General features: G+C 39.3%; 1 protein-coding gene across 1 annotated transcript in view; it reads right to left on the minus strand.

The window, feature by feature from the left end:
* The window catches only part of ATXN10 (ataxin 10), a 76,418-nt gene that overhangs the window by 56,725 nt on the left and 1,428 nt on the right, over positions 1-18,265 (minus strand). Inside the window, exons 2-3 of the mRNA XM_036401663.1 lie at positions 15,207-15,398; positions 13,676-13,758 (exon numbers count right to left, since the gene is read on the minus strand). Of these exons, the coding sequence (XP_036257556.1) occupies positions 13,676-13,758; positions 15,207-15,398 (275 nt within the window). The remainder of the gene's footprint in view (positions 1-13,675; positions 13,759-15,206; positions 15,399-18,265) is intronic.

The following is an 18,265-nucleotide window of genomic DNA, read 5'->3' on the forward strand; positions in this document are numbered from 1 at the left end:
AATACACCATGAGCTTTCTGAAAGGGGGGAGGAGAAAAGAAAAACAAAAAAAGAAGGAAAAAAAAGACAAGAAAATTTCACTTATCCCTGAAAATGTACAGACCTTTACACAGCTAAAAACAATATTCTTAAACAATTCTGTAGCTATCAGCATAGCTAAATTTTACTTTATAAAAAAGGTTACTCTGTGTGTGGTCAAGAAGAGTATTTTTAACCTGATGGTCAACCACCGTGAAATTGCATGTACTAAGATGTAACTTGTGATACACAAACCAACCCTGGAGCTGAAGAGATTTCCCCTCACCAAGATTTCAACAGCTCCTGTAAAAGCAGGTGTTCTTTAGCAAATACACAAATTACATGTTGCTTTCACAGCCAGTCTGCAATGGCTTAAGGAGAGTTTTCTAGGTTCTACAAAAATAACCTCTTTACACAACAGGGCAAAGGGTACAAGCAGAAACACTTTACCTAATGAATTCTGGTACCTCAATATTTGTCTGCATGCAAACTGAACATTTAGTTGCTCAAGGGCCACCCATGACAAAGGTGAGACAGCTGATACTTGATGGCCCTGTATGAAGATGGTTTAAATGTATTCCAGCAGTTTAGGATGTTTAAGATCCCAGTTCCCTTTCTTCCTTCCAGTCCTTTATTATCACAGAACAACTGAGCCAGACTCCAGTGCATGCTTTTCATTTAATTATTATATCGACATTATCTCATTTAACAATTACCTGATATGGTCTAAAGGACCACAGCAGTGTCAGCTGGTTCCACCTCCCTGCTCCAGCAGGGCCATCCCAGAGCACAGGACTGTGTCCAGAGGGGTCTGGAATATCTCCAGTGAGGAGACTCCACACCCTCTCTGGACAATCTGTTCAGTGGCCTGGGCACTGCCCAGGGAAGAAGTTCTGCCTCATGTCCAGGTGGAACCTCCTGGCATCAGTTCCTGCCCATGGCTCTGGGGCCATTGCTGGGCCCCCAGAGCAGAGCCTGGGCCCTGCTCTGAGCCTCCCTGCACACAGGGACACCCAGGGCTGAGGGCCCCTCTCAGCTGGGGCTCCTCTCCAGGCTGGACAGCCCCAGCTCCCTCAGCCTTTCCCTGTCAGGGAGATGCTCCAGTCCACACAAAGGCATCATTTCACACAGCGCCTCTTGCAGAATCAGATTGTGTGTTAGATGAAAATTAAAATCCCCAAAGTTCTGAGGACAAAGACTTTAAGCATTAGAATTTTAAAATTCAGTATTTGTTTCCTTCTGTTCCACATGGTTAGAACAGGAGCCCACAAATGTGCTCAGCAATCATTTCAGAAAACCTTGACAGCAACTGTAGAGGTTTAACAGTCCTAGGAGATTTCCATTCTCTTTATTTGGGCCAGACAACACAGTGATAGTTGTGAGTACAAGCTTCTGCCTTTACTGGAGTCATAAAACAAATAGAGATATCAAATAGATCCAACCAAAGCACACACAAAACTGTACAACATTGCTCATCAGACTGCAAACGTAAGACTTACAAACTTGCATGTCTCTTAATGCTCCAGCCAGTAATAACACAGGAAAAACAGAGCTGGAGTGCCCCCTGTGCACTGGGGCAGACACAAAGCCTAGGAAGTGCTGGAACTGCATCCCAGGCTCCCAAGAGTCTGCACACTTTCGGAGCCTCCTGTGAGCTTTGCAAATCTGAACTGTGGGCTGTGAGCTGCCATGCAGAGCAGCCCTGGCTGTTTGTACATAATGGCAGAATGCTCTGTGATAGACTGCCTGTCCCAGAAAAATAAAACTTCCAACTCAGCATAAGGTGCAGACCTCTATTGCTATAAAATGTCAGTTTCCACCACTATCATCCGGTCATTGACTTGTTTCCTTGTGGCTGCAAGTTAAAGCAACTTCCAGTCATAAAGAGTTATTTCCCTCTTCACCACCATGAATCATACCACAAATACTGATGAAAATGTATTTTCCTTGGAAAACAGTCTGTCTAGACTACTGAAATTGAATGTACAATACATATATGGGCTCTGTCATTTACTGTTATTAAAATAGTACTTAGTATTTTATTGCTGTAAATAAAATTATTGTCTAGCTACCTTTTATATTTTCACCTTGGTGTTACTGCACTTGCTGCAGTTCAGATTAGTAACCCATTTATACCATCTGTGGAACACCAAGAATGCTGTGTTTCATAAGTTTCTGCTTGCCCTCCCCTCCATCTCCTTTACCTCAGAAACAAAGTCACACTCTTGTGTTTTTTTTCTTTCCCTTTAGAAGTGCCAACTCTAATTTTAACAGAACTTTATGTACATTGATTGGACAACCCTTGTGTTCCTGGAAGATAAATGTCTAGGCAAAACATCAATACTTTGTTCTGACTAAAAAGGAGAATTTGATTTAAAGGCAACTAAAATTCTTGCCACACTATTAAAAACATGGAGTTACAAATACATTAGAAGGGAGCTGGAAGAAACCATCAGACCACACATCAAATTAGCCTCTGATGCAAATTAAGTTCCAATGAGGTCTCATAATGGGAGATTAAAAAAAGACTTGTGCATTTACTAAGAGTCAGTTTGACAGACCTCTTGAGATCAGGTTCAAATCTACTCTGATTCATAAGCAATAACAAGGCTTAATAAATACAGCACTAGAACAATTTTATCCATCTCCTGTTATTTTAATTGCATAATTTCAGTTTTAGAAAGTAAACATAAATGTGCTCATTTCTTTAACAAATTATCTATTGAAATCTAAAGGCATATGAAATGGGACTCCTTTTACATCCCCATAAGTAGCAAAAGCACATGCCTGGGATTAGTCTCCTATGTGAAGTGAAACACTTTTAAGTGCTTGCAGACCTGGGAACTACCTTTATGAGCTTTCTGCAGGCATTAGGATGTAAAACCTTGTTCTTGAATCAGCCCAAAAGCTGAGCCTAAATCTAATGCAATGTCTCTTTAAAGGTCCTGCAGCAGTGAAATCAGCAAGTTTGAAGTACTGGGGAGTCTCAAACCAGGCTTAAACCATACCAGGAAACCAAGAAAAATAAGAAGGACTGGCCACCCACTATGCACTATTAGTGGTGTCTGACTGTGAGACACACTCCTCCTACATGATACTTTGCACAGGTCTGAAAAAAATAAGAAGAAAAAATTATTAACATGTAAAGTACTAACCAAGGTTATGAACAAATATCTCCAATTACTTTTGATAACATACTGTGTACATTGTTTCATTTAACCCAAAATTTCCCCTGAAGTGCTTATATTTGCCCTCAAAGAGCTGAATGATCTTTTTCTGTAAGTCTGTGCAAAGAGTATCAGACTTCCTCCCATTACTTGCACCATTTCTATTCTGTACCTGGCTAATAAATGGACCACAGTCCTTTTGGAATACAGAATTACTAGCAAACTTACACTTGGTATTTTTACTTGCATAGCCACATTAATGTACAGCAACAGTTTTAGCATCAAACTTTTTGGGGCACTATAATGTATTTTAATACCAGTAAAGGCAGCTTACCTCTTCTCATGGCCATGTTATGGCCCCTTTTGTACCACACCTGGTATATGCCCAGAGGATGGAAGAAAAGGAAAGAACTTGATGTGTCTCACAAACTTTCTTGATGTCTCTACACATCATGTAACTTGGCAATATTCCCTGAACTTCTCAGCAAAAAGGGAGAGACATATTTCTCTCCAAGCCCAAAGCTGCTAGCAAGAAAGGGAAATGAGAAGAATGGGAATCAAAGTCTTGTAGCTTTGTGTCTGCAAAGCCATGGTTAGACAACTCCCTCTTTTCCACCAGAACAATGCTCCTGTAACTGGAGAGTATGGAAGTTGTGCCATGGCAGTGTTAATCAAACAGCTGAGAGAATCACATGTGTAACTTCTACATAATTATAACCACTTGGATTTTTATCCCAACAGGCAACAGATGCATCCCATTGCTCCCTCTGCCCAGATCTTACTCCAGCTTCTTTTCACCCCCATTCCATCTTCACTCTCCCTGGAAAAAAAACCTTGGGGCCTCTGTGGGAGACTCTTTAGAAGGGCTATTTCCTCTCAGCACATGTGCAAAAAGTTAAGCTTCTTCTCCCTACATTACATTTATGATGCTCTATCTTTACAAAGGTCTCTGCAATTAAAAGGTTTGTTTGCCCCATTCTTCCCCCCTTTATCTTGAGATCCTAATGTCCCTGTAAAAAACATTGTGACCATCTTAAATCTAGGGATGTTTCTGCAAGGTTTGGTTCACATATATTTGTGTAGAACAGAAACCTGCCTCATTATGAATCTTGCTGACATTATTTGCTGGGGTTGGGTAGGGGACACTAAAGAGCAAGGAAGGAAGGAAAGGACTTACAGAACACTGTATTTAGAGATCCACAGAAATACAGGCATTACCATTCATTTCAAGCCTCAACCAAAGTAACCAGAAACCATTCTAATTAAATAGACATCAGCAAACTCCTATTTCCTTTGTGCTCCAAGTGGATATCAGTCCACATTATAAAACCACTATGCATGTGGCATAAATCAGCAACATCTTGGCAGGCTATACTAGAAAGCCTCCAAATTGCAGGAGCAGGAAAAAAACAAACTAGCTCTACACACTGTCTAAAAGCTGTACCAGCAATGAGACCAGGGAAGCCCACAGGGCAGCCCATTGACCTACTAATTGTTCTGACTTAAGAGATGTTTCCTCAGGTTACTCTCTCTCCTAGAAGAAGCAAAATGATTTACACTGACACTCAGTCACTGCCTCTGCCTCCCAGTAGAGCAGTCAAAACACCTTTCCCTGAGTACCACCAGAAGGACAGTTTTGACTATCAGTACAAGTATCAAACTGCTGGGAAGCACCAGTTTTTTTAATCCCTATTTCAAAGTCTGTTTCCAATGCCAGCCATGTCATCAGTACCTGACAGGAGAACCTCATTAGGCAGGATCTGGTCTGTAGTTCGAATTGTGCCTCCACAATTTTTATACTCGCATATATACAGTCAATAAAATAATTCAGTTCAGCACAGCTTAAACAGAGAAAGACAATTTACACAGGCCTGGACTAACAGGACAAGAGGGAATGGCTTCCCACTCCCAGAAGGCAGGGTTAGATGAGATATGATAGAGAAATTCTCCCCTGTGAAGGTGGTGAGACCCTGGCACAAGCTGCTCAGAGAAGCTGTGGCTGCCTCAGCCCTGGAAGTGTCCCAGGTCAGGTTGGAAGGGGCTTGGAGCAACCTGGGATAGTAGAACCATGGGAGGTGTGGATGATCAAGATGATCTTCAAGATGATATTTAATGTCCCTTCCCACCCAGGCCATTCTGTGATTCTAAATCAGACCTCTACTGCAGAAGCAGCAAGACTCAAGGACAGAATCAAGCCCACAAAAACCCCTACCGTGAATCACTGCATTCAAACAGTAGGACATACAGACCAGAGTTTTAGGCTTTAAAATGAGATTAGAGCCTTCCATGGGACTAATAAGGGATAATAAGTACAGCAAACTGGAGCTTACTATACTTGGACACAAGAGCCTACAACTACAGCTGCCTGTAGTAATGAAGACCCAAACGCTGCTGGAAGTTGGAAGCCCCACTCCCTCTTCCTTTTTTTTTCACCATTAAGATAAGAAAGTGCTGCATTTAAGTAGAGTCCCTGGTCCTACAATGGATCCTACAATGCCCTTCTTCAGTGGATCTAAACTCTCTCAAACCCCACTCTACTCCAAACGTTAAAAAATGAAAAAAGAAATTAAGGCATGCATCAAGTTTCCATGCTAATACCAGAGTTCACAGCCAGCATTATAAAGACATGTTAGGTTGAAAACACTGGTAATGTTGGCATTTACTCAAAATCTCAGTTCCTGCTGTATGACAACAATGTACACAAATACCCCAGACCTGCAGGGCACAGGGAGCTGTGCCCATATGCACTATGCAAGATGCAAAGTGTGGGAACTCCCAGTGAATGGGGCAAGAGTTAACCTCTGCAGGCAGGGCCAGTACTACATGCACAAGAGCTAAAGAGAATTCTGTATTTGCTAACTCAGGACAACTCATCAGTTTGAATGCTCTTGGTCCAGGTTTGGCTCTTTTTCTTTCGCAGACAGCTGGAAGTGGTGTAAAGGTTGGTTCCCTGTTTTGGAGTTCCTGCAAAAAGGCCAAAACACAAAGCCTTGGAGCAATGACCTGAACCAAGACCCACCCAAATCAGAGTCTTTCCACAGCCTTCAATGAATTTTGGACCAAACTACAAGAACCAAGGGAACGTTCTTGGCCACAGGAGGTTGCATCAGGCTGACGTGATTTGGGAACATGAAGTTACACATCCTTGCTGTAGGTGTTCTGAAGACAGTCAGTTAAAAATCTGTGGCAATATTGACCAAAACACAGCAGAGACAGAACAGTTCTACAGTTAAAACTTCCATACAGGGCAGGACTGGAGCATCTGTGCATCTGGTAACTTGCCAGTGCCCAGCAGCAAGTTCTGCCTGTACCTTCAACCAGCCAAGGGACAACTGCCTATTGCTAGAAAACCTCACAACTGCTTCTTACCATGTGTGTTTCTTGGAGATGTTCATATTCACTTTTAAGAGGAACTCAGACTCATTAAAAAAAAAAAGAAGAGGTAAACACAAGGGAAAAACAAGAACAACAAAAAGCCACAAATGGTACAAAAGAACAAACCAATTACTTAAAACTTTCCTGTTTGGTAAAGTAGCAAAATGCTCTGAGCTATAGTAATTAGGGGATAGCAAAACTCAAAAAACAGAGGATTTTCTTAAGCTATGGAAACATGAAACCAAAATCCCAATACAAGTGCAACTAGCAGTTTACTTCTACCAGATAGCATATCAACTGATTGTTAGGGCACACACTCTGCAAATGCTAGAGACCATGAAAATCCCAATATTATTTTTACAGATTGGAAAAACACAAAGGCCAAAAACAACACCAATAACTCAAATAAAAAACTCATGCTTATGTTTACATAAAAGTTTGATGAGTATAATATATTCATCACACTCCCACAATTATTCCCCGAAAATACTATAAATATTATTTTGACAATGTAATTATAGTTTTTACTTTAACAGTGGCAGCAAAGTATTGGCACCAGTCCCCCATACAAAAACCCTAACAGACAAAGCAAAGATCACACACTGAAACTGGCAACTCTTAAGGTCAGGGCTGTCCTTTATTCCTATGTATAAAAAAAGTCTGTTTATGTTAGCAGCTGGTTTATTTAAGCAGTACCACATAGGTAGTTTTAATTATGCTAGCTGTAAGCAAAAGGACACCCCAAATACAAAAATAAATGGTAGTGCAGATTTTTAAATTCTCTTTTCTTCCATGCAGCTGAGGCATGTTCTTTCATGCTACTTTTTGGGAATTAATCCCATGGACTGTGGGTCCACTCAGAACCTGCTTTCTCCCTCTTCCTCTCCCTCAAAAGAAAAGCTAATGTGAACCTAATTTGAGAAATGTCACCTATCAACCATTCATGGTGACTGCATGACAGTAAAATAATTCAAGCTTTATACCCACTCACTCATTCCATGTAAATCAGCAAGTAACATGACTAGCACAAAAAAAATCTGCAGCACAATAATTTACTGTGCTTGGTCACAAACACCCCCAAGATCTCCAACAAAACAGTATGACTCCTCCTTCATAGATAAATATTTGGGGCACTGACGTGGGAAGAGAGGAAAGATTAACTTTCCTTCCTTAATCCTGTTGGTTTAAATTTAGTAGCCATTGTCTATAAGAGTCTCCAGGACACAATTTAGAAATTACACCTTCACCAAATCCCTATAAACAAGCCTGTGTGAAGACACTTGCTCAGACAGTTACAAGGCCTCTTTTTATAGACAATAAAACTTGACAATGGTTTCCCAAATGCATTGGGTGAGCTCTGCTGTGATGTCTGTCTAGCAAAAAGTTACTGTGTTCCACCACACTTTCTAAACAAGCTTTAAAACATTTATTTTTTTATACAGAAAACATTGGCAGTAATTTGGAAATTAAACCATTCAGTGCAACATGATTAAAGAACTACAAAAAGAAATGAAAGCAAAATGCAGCTTTTTAAAAGAATAAAGGAGAAGAATGAAAAATACTGGACAAGAGATAAAAGGGAAGCACAAAAGATGAGAGTTGACTCTTTTGGTCAATATTGGCATTCATTTCAGAAGATTTAGGTTCCATAACTGACCACTCTCTTTCTTTTTCCTGTTGATTTAAAATACTTTGCTGATTGACCAGGCATTTAAAATAATTTCAAGAATAGGTGAAAGCTAGTTAGACTGTGATGCCAGTACATAAGCCTCTAATGCTCAGATTTTCAAACTAAGCTTTAAATGCCCAGATTTTTCTACTCACTCATTCTGCAAAGGTGCCACTCCAATGCATTTCCAAAAGTCCAAGTATTTACTTCTAGCTCCTTCTCCTACTACCAAAATAATCTTTTTAAGGGGACCATAGCCTTAGGGGAAGGCTTCTTCCCCTTTTCTTCTAGAGGAAGAAAATAAAAAAAGAGATAAATAAATATTGACAAGAAAAAGCAAACAGTTAAGGACACATGGCTGCCCATTTAAGAAGGAATACAGGAAAACCAACTCAGTGTGCTTTGGCAGGTTTGAAAGCATTTCCTTCCCTTGCTCTTCTGTACCTTCAAAATCAGCCAGTCTTGATTTTCCACTGTATTTCCCAACTGCCAATCCTTGAGTGCAGAAATGGAAAAGGTCAGAGCAAAGAAACATCTCCTGTTTTTTTTTCACTGAGTGAGGACAGAACTGAAAGACTTTTTTCCCTCTACACCCTCCTGGAAACATAGAAATCACTTCACTGGTATTTAGCCATTTTTGTTTTCAGGAATATTTTTGCAAACATAACAATTTAACCCTGTTTTACTCATGTTCTTCTTCAGAAAAACACAAACATTTGACTAAATATCTCCTTTTCTGTAAACCTTTGAAAATTACTTTGAACTAACAACTTTTTAGAACTGAACAGGTACCCAATTTAGCAGCTGGAAATTTATTTCCTCTTGCCATTTATTCTCAGCAATCTCTCCCAATGAAATGTAAATGTGATTTTCTAGTACTACAGGAGCACCTACAGCTTATATTTAGTGGCTTTTGAAACGCAGCATGTCTTAATCTTCAAAAGCTTACAAAAAAAAATCAAGTATCCTTCTCTGCTCAGCCATGTGATGCTCCCCTGTAGATCTCAGGGGAGCTTTTGTCTTCTCACTTCATCAAAGATGAAATTCTTCCACCCCATTTGGCTTTTACAAGAAACAATCTCTGGAAACTACAGATAGGCCTAGGTCCCTTACATGTCATTTCTGAAGCACATGCACACCCCTATGCTTTTTAAAATTTATTTTTAGGGTCTATGAAGGAGTGATATTTTTATTTATATAAAGTTCTGGATTCAAAGGTTACTCATTGATATCTCTTCTGCAGAGTGCTTCTCCTCCACACTGATGGATTACAAGACACTTCCAAAGGCACTTTCTTCCCAGACCATGAGCAACTCATAAAGCACCATGGGTCAAGAACAACTGGGTTTTCATTAACTGAAAGAAAAATCTGCATGAGAACCAATCAGGTCCAGAACAGCTGGAGCAGTTCAACAACACTGACTGAGGATGAATCCATGGTACTATTAATGGTACTGGTAGACAGAGGAGAGAGGGAAAAACAAGGTGGCTGAAGAGAGAAAAAAGTAGGATAAAGGAAAAAAGGAGGATAAAAATAGGAGAAAGAAAAAAGGAAGAGAGAGGGAAAAAAGAGAGAGAAAAAACAGAAAAAAAAGAGAAGAGAAAAAATGGAGAAAAAGGGAGAAAGGAAAAATGGAGAGAGGGGAAAAAAAGAAGAAAAAAAAAAGGGGGGGAATAAAAAAAGCTCAAAGAAAGGAACATTTTTTATAGTTCCTTTGTAAGAATATGGCATTTGTAGTACTTGAAAAATGTTTAAAATATCACATATTTTCCCACACATCCTCCCTCACAAAAGGAAGCATGAACAGGTGTTAGACATATGATATTCATGCTGCTGAACTTCCTACCAGAAAATGCTCAAGTTACTATAATAAGTGCAGTATTAAAAAATTTACAGAGAGTCATCTTTCATCACAGCTTTTAAAGGCATGCTGTAAGTTCTGTTCTGAAGAGAGTATCTGTGGCTGCTTAACTACACCTGAACACACTGCAGAAAATTGGAAGCAAGGTCAAATTCCTGTTCACAGATTCAAGCTATAATCCAATACATTTTAACCAAATTTCTGGACTGCAAAGAGCAGAGAACACCCCAAACCTTGCTCTAAAAGGCAGCACACCTGGACACAGGTTTTGGCTGAGATCCCCAGCAGGGCCTGTGACACGAACAGAGGCTCCAAACATTCTGTACCAAAAAGAATCTGTACCAGCAATGGTGTGGCAAGGAGGAAGAGTGGGGACAAACAGCTAACTCTAGCAATACCATAAAAGAAAGGACTAGAAATGTTTGTGGCTTTTTAATGCAAGTATTAAAAAGAAAGGAGACTCTCATTACAGGGACAGCTGGCTTGTACATGGGATTGAACAATCTCTGAATGCTGCATGTATGAATTCACCATTTTTCAACTTACCTGAAGTTTCAAAGAGCTATCTCAGGACAGACATTCTAACTCACCTTCAAGGATTCTGGCCCACTGCCTTAGTGGTATACCATGGAATCAAAACAGAAACTTTTTCCACAGCTAGCTGGGACAAGTATTACAGACATACAGTAATTTATCTCGTATTTTAAAGCAGTGAAAAAGAGAAAAAGTAAGATCTATGGTGAAAACATGCAGTAGAGTTGTTTCAGTAAATATACTGAACTGACAAGCCAAAATAACCATGTATATAACCCCTGGACAACTATTTTTAAAGTATTACTCATAGCAGAGAGGATGCAAAGGAGTCTGGATTTATTTGAATAAATATTAGCAACAGTTTTTAGTCGTACCACTTTGCACAACACCTCCTTTTTTGTTTCTTTGATCATGTCCTCTCCCTTAACCATCACACTGGCCACAACAGTGGTCAAACAATACATACTTTTATTTAATTTCTGGTTTTATCCATTTGAAATTGTACTACACTGAGCTTTCTTACAAAAATTAGCACACCACTCACTTACTAGCTTTAACAGCTACCAATGGATTAGAGTGAAAACCTGCCATAGATCAGGTTAGATGAATTTTTCAGTCTGCAGAAAGAATTTTCAATTTCATCTTTGTAAATATGATAACGTTGGAACTTCAAGTTTATTTAGCCTACAATAATTTGTTCTGGGAATTTTTCACATGAACATGTGACATTTATGAACATAAACATTATTTAGTGCTGCTCACCCTGCAGTACAGCCTTACCTCCTCCTCCTTGTGCTTTGTTGCTATGGAAGCAGTATGAAGGTATTTTAAAAACCTTAAGAATATACACAGGCACCACGAGGGATCATCCAATCCAAGCAGCCATTTGAGGGAGGAAATGATACACACCCAAATGAACAAATTGAAATACTCCACTTAACACCTAATTATCTGCAAGAACAAAATACATTTGCTACTCTAGCCCTGTGACCTGATTTCCTATATGAAACATGAGGAGAATCGTGAAACAGAATGACAGTTAATAAATACAGTACCACTTATTAATTTCATGGGTCTCTTTTGTTTCAACAGCGCTATCCAAGTCCAATTTAGCAATTTGCTTCAGTGCAACTAACAGCCAAATTTAACTGTTAACTTCTGAGGTAAACCCTGCAGAAGGAACCTGTGCTCTAGGCACTACATTAATTTCCACTTAACACAAAGTTCAGCAGATCACTCAGCAAGGAATTAGGCAACATTTGCTTGTCTACAATTTTTTTGTTGTTGTACTAACATATGTGGAATACATAAGCCATGATCATTACAGAGGTTCCCCAAGAGATCAATGCTACTTACAGCATCAAATGAAGCACCTACCCTGGGCCAACACAGCAAATCTTAGTTATAACTCAGATGTATTTACTGAATGGCGATGTAGAGTAGCAGTCACAAAACAACTTCTACCAAAATCCTGTTAAAAAATGTCTTGTTGATGCCACCCTTATATTCAATGTTGATAAGTAGATTTTTACACCACCCTCTGGCTAGGAAAAAGTGCCTGAAGCAGATAATCAGATTACTGAGTTTTACCCCCTTTGCTTTTTGCTCAATAGCACTCCCTCTCCTTCAAACCCCTGAGCAGAGAACAGCATACCCACGTGACAGCCCAGCAAGGATGGGCCAGCAGCCATCAGCCCAAAGGGAAGACCTGAGGCCATGCCTGTATCCAACAATGAGCACACCCTGCTCCCTCTCCTGCAGGTGCTGGGCAGCCCCTCTGGCAGGTGGCATTCCTACACCACAATTCCTGATGCTTTTAAGGGGCTGAAGGTGGCAAGCCCACTTGACCTGTACAGCTTTTTGAGCCCACTGCTGTCCAAGGCCCCAGCACAGACAGTAACAGGCTGGACAGTGTCACCATAATATTTTCTGAAGTATCTTCTTTGCTCAGGATTTTCTCCTGAGCAAGAAGCTGAGAAGCCTCAGAGAGAAATGTAAACAATAATTATCTGACTTGCTTCTCCCTGTTTTGCTGCTTTGGAATGTGGCTTGGACATTGTTTACCAACAGGTGAATGTTTGATTGGATCCATGTGAATTGTTTTTATTAATGGCCAATCACAATCCAGCTGTGTTGGACTCTGAGTCAGTCATGGGTTTTTATTATTCATTCTTGTTAAGTCTCCTGATATATCCTTTCTCTTTCTTTAGTATAGATTTAGTATAGCATAACTGTAACTGTATGACAGCTGTTTCACCTGCTTTCACAAAACAGCAGAAAAGCAGCAGCAGAAATCCAGTAAAAAACCTTATCTGAGGAACAGGAGTGAAAAGAAATAACAGACACACAAGAAAATAAACATGCTATACTGTCTGCAAGCACAGACAGTCACATCTGGAGTCCAATGTACAAAGCTCCACATGCACACACTGGGAAACACAAGATTGTGAGAATTACTGAAAACCCTTAATATCCAGTGAAATGAGTAGCAATAACTACCACTAGTACTACACAGCCACATTTTCACTGCACTGAAAGAAAAAACTCATCTGTTAGGGAAATGTGAACACTAGTCAAATCAGTACTTAATTCTAGGCAGATACCATCCTGACTGGCCAGCAACCGTGGTATCCAAATGAAAATGAAAAACCATTTTTAAGAAGTCGCAGCCAAAATTTGCTTCCTGGAATCAGATAAATTATCTTAAGTATCAGCAAATAAAAAGACAGTAAAACAGCAGAATATATTCTGAATGGAGGTAGTACACGAACTTTTCCTTTTATAAAACCCAATTACTGTACATCATATTAAAAAGTTTCCAAGTATCTTCCCTTTAGCAATCTATAAGGAACAGTTCAGTGAAAATACAGCTGAACTAGACTTGAGACCTTTTTCAAGCAGTCTAAGAGAGGGCCAATTCTGAACTGCAATTCAAGAAAGAATTAAGCTTATTTATAAAACAAATGCATCAGTAAAGTGACATCATACCACATGTATAAAAAAATATAATGCAGGCTATTTATATACATTTAATAAATTCCCAGCCTTACCAGTCAGCAACAATTCTTCTTTGATTTGTATTCCATGAAGCAACTCTATCAAATGGACAGATGTAGAGATGAGACCCAAGTTCCTATTATTAAATTGGGAATAAAACATTGATATGAAATACACTCAAAAAAATTTAAAAGGGTTTTCATTGAAGTTAACAGGAAATCTTTAGCATCTTCAGGACCTCTGAAACAAAAATAGTTTCTCCTACATTACTGCCAGCCTATCAGTAGCCATATTACTACCATCAGAAGCAAATCAAAGGGGTTTATTGCATCATTCTGCATTTTACCAATTTTGGGCACAGAATCTTCAGAGCTAAGTACTCTTTCCTCCCTTTTTGCTATTCTTCTTATCAGATATTAAACATCAGCATGTTATTCCTGTAATTTAAACAGCTTTACTTCTGTAAAAACTTTGCTTTGTCTGGAGGTCAAGCATCCAGAACAAAAATCATGTATCTTACTTCTATAAGTATCTATAGAAGTATCTATCTATATCTATAATAAACTTGGAGGATTTTCAATGCCAACAAAGCAATTAGGGACCATTACCAAAAAACAACAGGGCCAGCTCAAAGAGAGAAGGAGAGAAAGCCAAGTAATCATTTATCCTTTCTCCAGTGAGGAGGAATCATAGATAAACTCTCAGAATGATTTGCATTGCAATTTTTGGGGCATTAACAGAATTCTGCCCCAGCACAGAAATTAAGACTCAGTCCCATGTCAAAATTATATTTAGTTCAATAAATCAAATTTGACACGACCAAATAAGCCAGTTTTTATGACTGTAGTCTCCAGTAATTCTTTGACATAACCAACTTGTGACAAGTTAGGCCATTTTTTTTTGTTGGTTGGTTGGTTTGGGGTTCTCATGGGGCATGCAGGCAAGGAGGGTGTTTGTTGCTATTTTGCTGGGTTTTTTAAAAACATCAACCAGACTGTCAGGTTTTCACTAACTACAGCTGGTTGTATCACCAGCATCCCTTCAATGCTGCAACAGACAGAGGCAAAGAATAGAGAGGCTAAATAACTTAAGGAAGCAGATTGATTTAATATCCTTTAAGCTCTACTTGCCTGTATATATATAATCAGGATTAATATGCACAGTTTTACATGCTGTGTTTTGCCAGGAAAGCCAGACAGATTTGAACCTTAAAAGACATACTAATTCTGTAACTGATTATTAAGACTATATAATTATTCATTATGTTATAAAAAATTAAAGAAAGGGGAAAAAAGGATAGTTCTACAGTCAGGCTTCCAACAGGCTTATTTCATTTCTGTAATCAACTTGTATTGTGGATCCAAACACTTTGCTCTATTACTGAGCAGGGCCCCAGACTGACCTACAAATAGGTCAGCTGTTTTTGTGTCTTGCATATCTGAATTCAAGTGATTCCATCAAGCGGGAAATGCCAGTTAATAAATCGACTAACACAGCAGTGTAAAATAAGAATCTCTTTTATAAAACCCCACCAACATCAGAAGGTGGCACCTTGGTATGGGTTACAAGGGTTAATAACTGTACCTCAAGACATGTTGGTTCTTGGCACACTCAACACAGGCATTCCTCAGACACCTGAAGCACTCTGCTATGAGCAGCAGGCAGGTGTCTAGGTCTGCCAGTCCACAGGAGTCTTTGCAGCTCTGCTCAATGGCACTTGAGGTGCTTGTCAGGATTTCCAGGACATCCTGAAATACACTTTCTTCTGCAGTTTCTCTGAAATACATAAATTTGTGGTGAAGAAAAAATTAAAATGCACTCCTACCAAAATGCCTACACTGGCACTTCTTATTTTAAACTCAAAGATGCTTCTGCAACAATATTTAACTATTCTGAGTCTTTAACTATTCATAGTAGAAATTTTAAGTAAAAGGAACAAAAACATCACACAATCCTCCCATCAGCCTTTTCAGAAAAGGGGCTGTAGGAGACTGGTGCTGCCTTAGTATTCCTCATGACTTTTCAACAGGTCTTTGGAATTTTAATGAAAAGGAAACAAAAAATTCTCCCTAATACGTATAGCTGGTAGGTTTATACATGACACTGCATGAGATGAGAGGAAATGTAAAGTAGCATTAAATAAAATGTTCATGCAGAAAACTCTTCCTAAAGGAGCATTAAAAGTCCTCTTGATCAAACTCTACTGGGTGATATGGTATTACCTGCATTCTGATGCTCACTCAAATGCCCACACATTTGCACAATTAGAAATTCTACCTTCTCTTTTGTAAGTGATCACGTCCATAAATCAAACCATAGAATCAGCAAGGTTGGAAAAGATCCTTAAGATCATCAAGTTCAACATTGACCAAACACTGCCAATCTACCCTGTCCCTAAGCACACCCTTAGACATGTCTGGAGCCATTATTTCCCACCTCTGCTCCTGCCACGTTTCCTGTGCTAGGCTAAACAAAACTCTCTTAGTCTTTGCTCACAGTTTACATTTTCAAAGTTCCTTATCAGATTTGTTGCTCCAATAGTGACACTTTTATGCTAGGCTACATCTTACAGACAGGACAGTGTCTCTCCAATGTTGAGGTCTGTTAGGGCATGGAGGAAACTTACAAAGAAGGAAGAGTGCAGTAAGAAATACAATAACGTACACTAATGTCACTAAATTACCACAACATTAGGTCTCAGATCTTCAGGAACTATGTATTTTATCCTGCAACATCACAGCTGATCAAGAGCAATATATTTACACATTCTCCATCTACACTGAAACATTAAAAATCCCACCATCACTTGAGCATTATGGGGAAGATAATATGTACATTTTACACTGGTGCAATACTGAAGGGAAAATACCAAAGTCAAAGTGGCACAAAAAAAAACAATGACCAAAAGCAGAGCTGGCCCTCAGTCTTAAAGAAAACAGTGGAGCTTACATAACCAGAAAGAAAGTTTGGAACTAGGTTTTGGTTTCAAGACCCAAGAAAATATATTCATGGAACTTGAACCTTCAGCTTACAAGAAGCAGTGTAGCTCCTGCCACCTCATGATGTGCCAAGAGAAGACTCAGTGGCTGACACACCACAGTCCCCATGGGAAATGCACCAGAGACAAGTTTTTCTCAATGTCAGACGAGCTAAAGCCTGGTAAGGCAGTCCCCAGCCAGGGAGTGCTTCCTACACTGAGCAGAACCATTAGCTCTTCCAAGTTCTTGAACTCTGACATTACTTGAAAATGGGACCACTCAGCCCACTGGAGTTTCCTTCTTTCAGCCTGTGCCTTTTGTTGGATTATCCCATGAAACCAATCATTTCCTGACACAGCTGCAAAATACAGAAGCCAGTGGTCAGTGCAAGACATACTACTGTACAACATTCACTTATTTCAATTGGTAAAAAGAGAAATTAAAGAAGCCAGAAGAACTTTTGTGCATATTTTTGTGACTAAATGGGTAAAAGGACACCTTACAGTTATTCTTATGCTGGAAAAGCTCTGCTCTCCTAGCAGAGCTATGCAGCAGAACAGAACTTTTAGCCAGACACTGGATCAGAAGCATGCTGAGCTGCTGTGACAAATTTTCTTTTAGAATTAGATTGAAAGTAAAAGAAAACCTAAGAGTACAGACATTTCCAGTAAAATATGAAGATTAAAACCTTGTGTGTCCTAATGGAGCAAGGAAGTGTAAATGTGGAAGGAGATGCTGATTTTTTTACATCATTGAGGAAGGACAGAACTCCAAATCTGTCTCTTAAACACTATGAAAGAAAATCCACACTGCTCAAGCCAGATCAGTCCAGGCAGAAATCAAAGCCTAAGCAAGCAAAAGATATTCCAAATGAACACAGACTGACTTAAATGTTGTTTGATAGAGCAGGATTCTGTTCTGAGAAAATTTACATGTGACTCTTGTACCTAAGCATTCAAATAGCACTGCAACTTGAGTGTGTGCTACAAAGGAATTTAAATAAAACTGTCCTTCTGAATAAAAAAATCCTCACATTAGCAAGAACACTAGAAAATATTTAGCTGATATCAAGAAACCAGCCAAGACTAACTTCAGAAAACTGTTCCACAGCAATGCTTACTAAGTTTTTTAAAAAATAATCTTTTTCCAGCAGTACAACAAAGATTCATATACAAAGTAGCAGCTATAAATATTTAAAATGCATTTTTGAAATGGAAAACATCTTTTCCCTAATTTTTAATTTATAATACTACCAGAGAGCCCCCTAAGTTGATTTTAGATTAAAATAATACCTTGCATTGTAAACAGCCCTTGAAATCCATCCAGAACAGCTTTGTGGATATTCCACTAATTTCAGTTTCCTATGTCTGGGTGCCTAACACAGCAGCTCCACATTTTGCTATTGCTACCTGTCCTTCATTTACCACATCAAGTTCTGCAGGAATACAAAAGGAAGCAGAGGCAAAGGGTACAGCAGCCAGCCCTTGGACAAGGAGACATGCATAATTTCTTGTGAAGTCAAAACAGAGTCAGAATTCCTGCACCCATGCCAAAAGGAAGATTACTGTCACTCCTTGTAAGACCTGTTTGATTGTTAAAAACTGAAACTCTACCAGATACCACTCTGGTGAACATGGAGTTAGAAACAGTAATGTAACTGTGTTC

Source organism: Molothrus ater, chromosome 5 (genome assembly GCF_012460135.2).
Source record: "Molothrus ater isolate BHLD 08-10-18 breed brown headed cowbird chromosome 5, BPBGC_Mater_1.1, whole genome shotgun sequence".
Taxonomy (NCBI): domain Eukaryota; kingdom Metazoa; phylum Chordata; class Aves; order Passeriformes; family Icteridae; genus Molothrus; species Molothrus ater.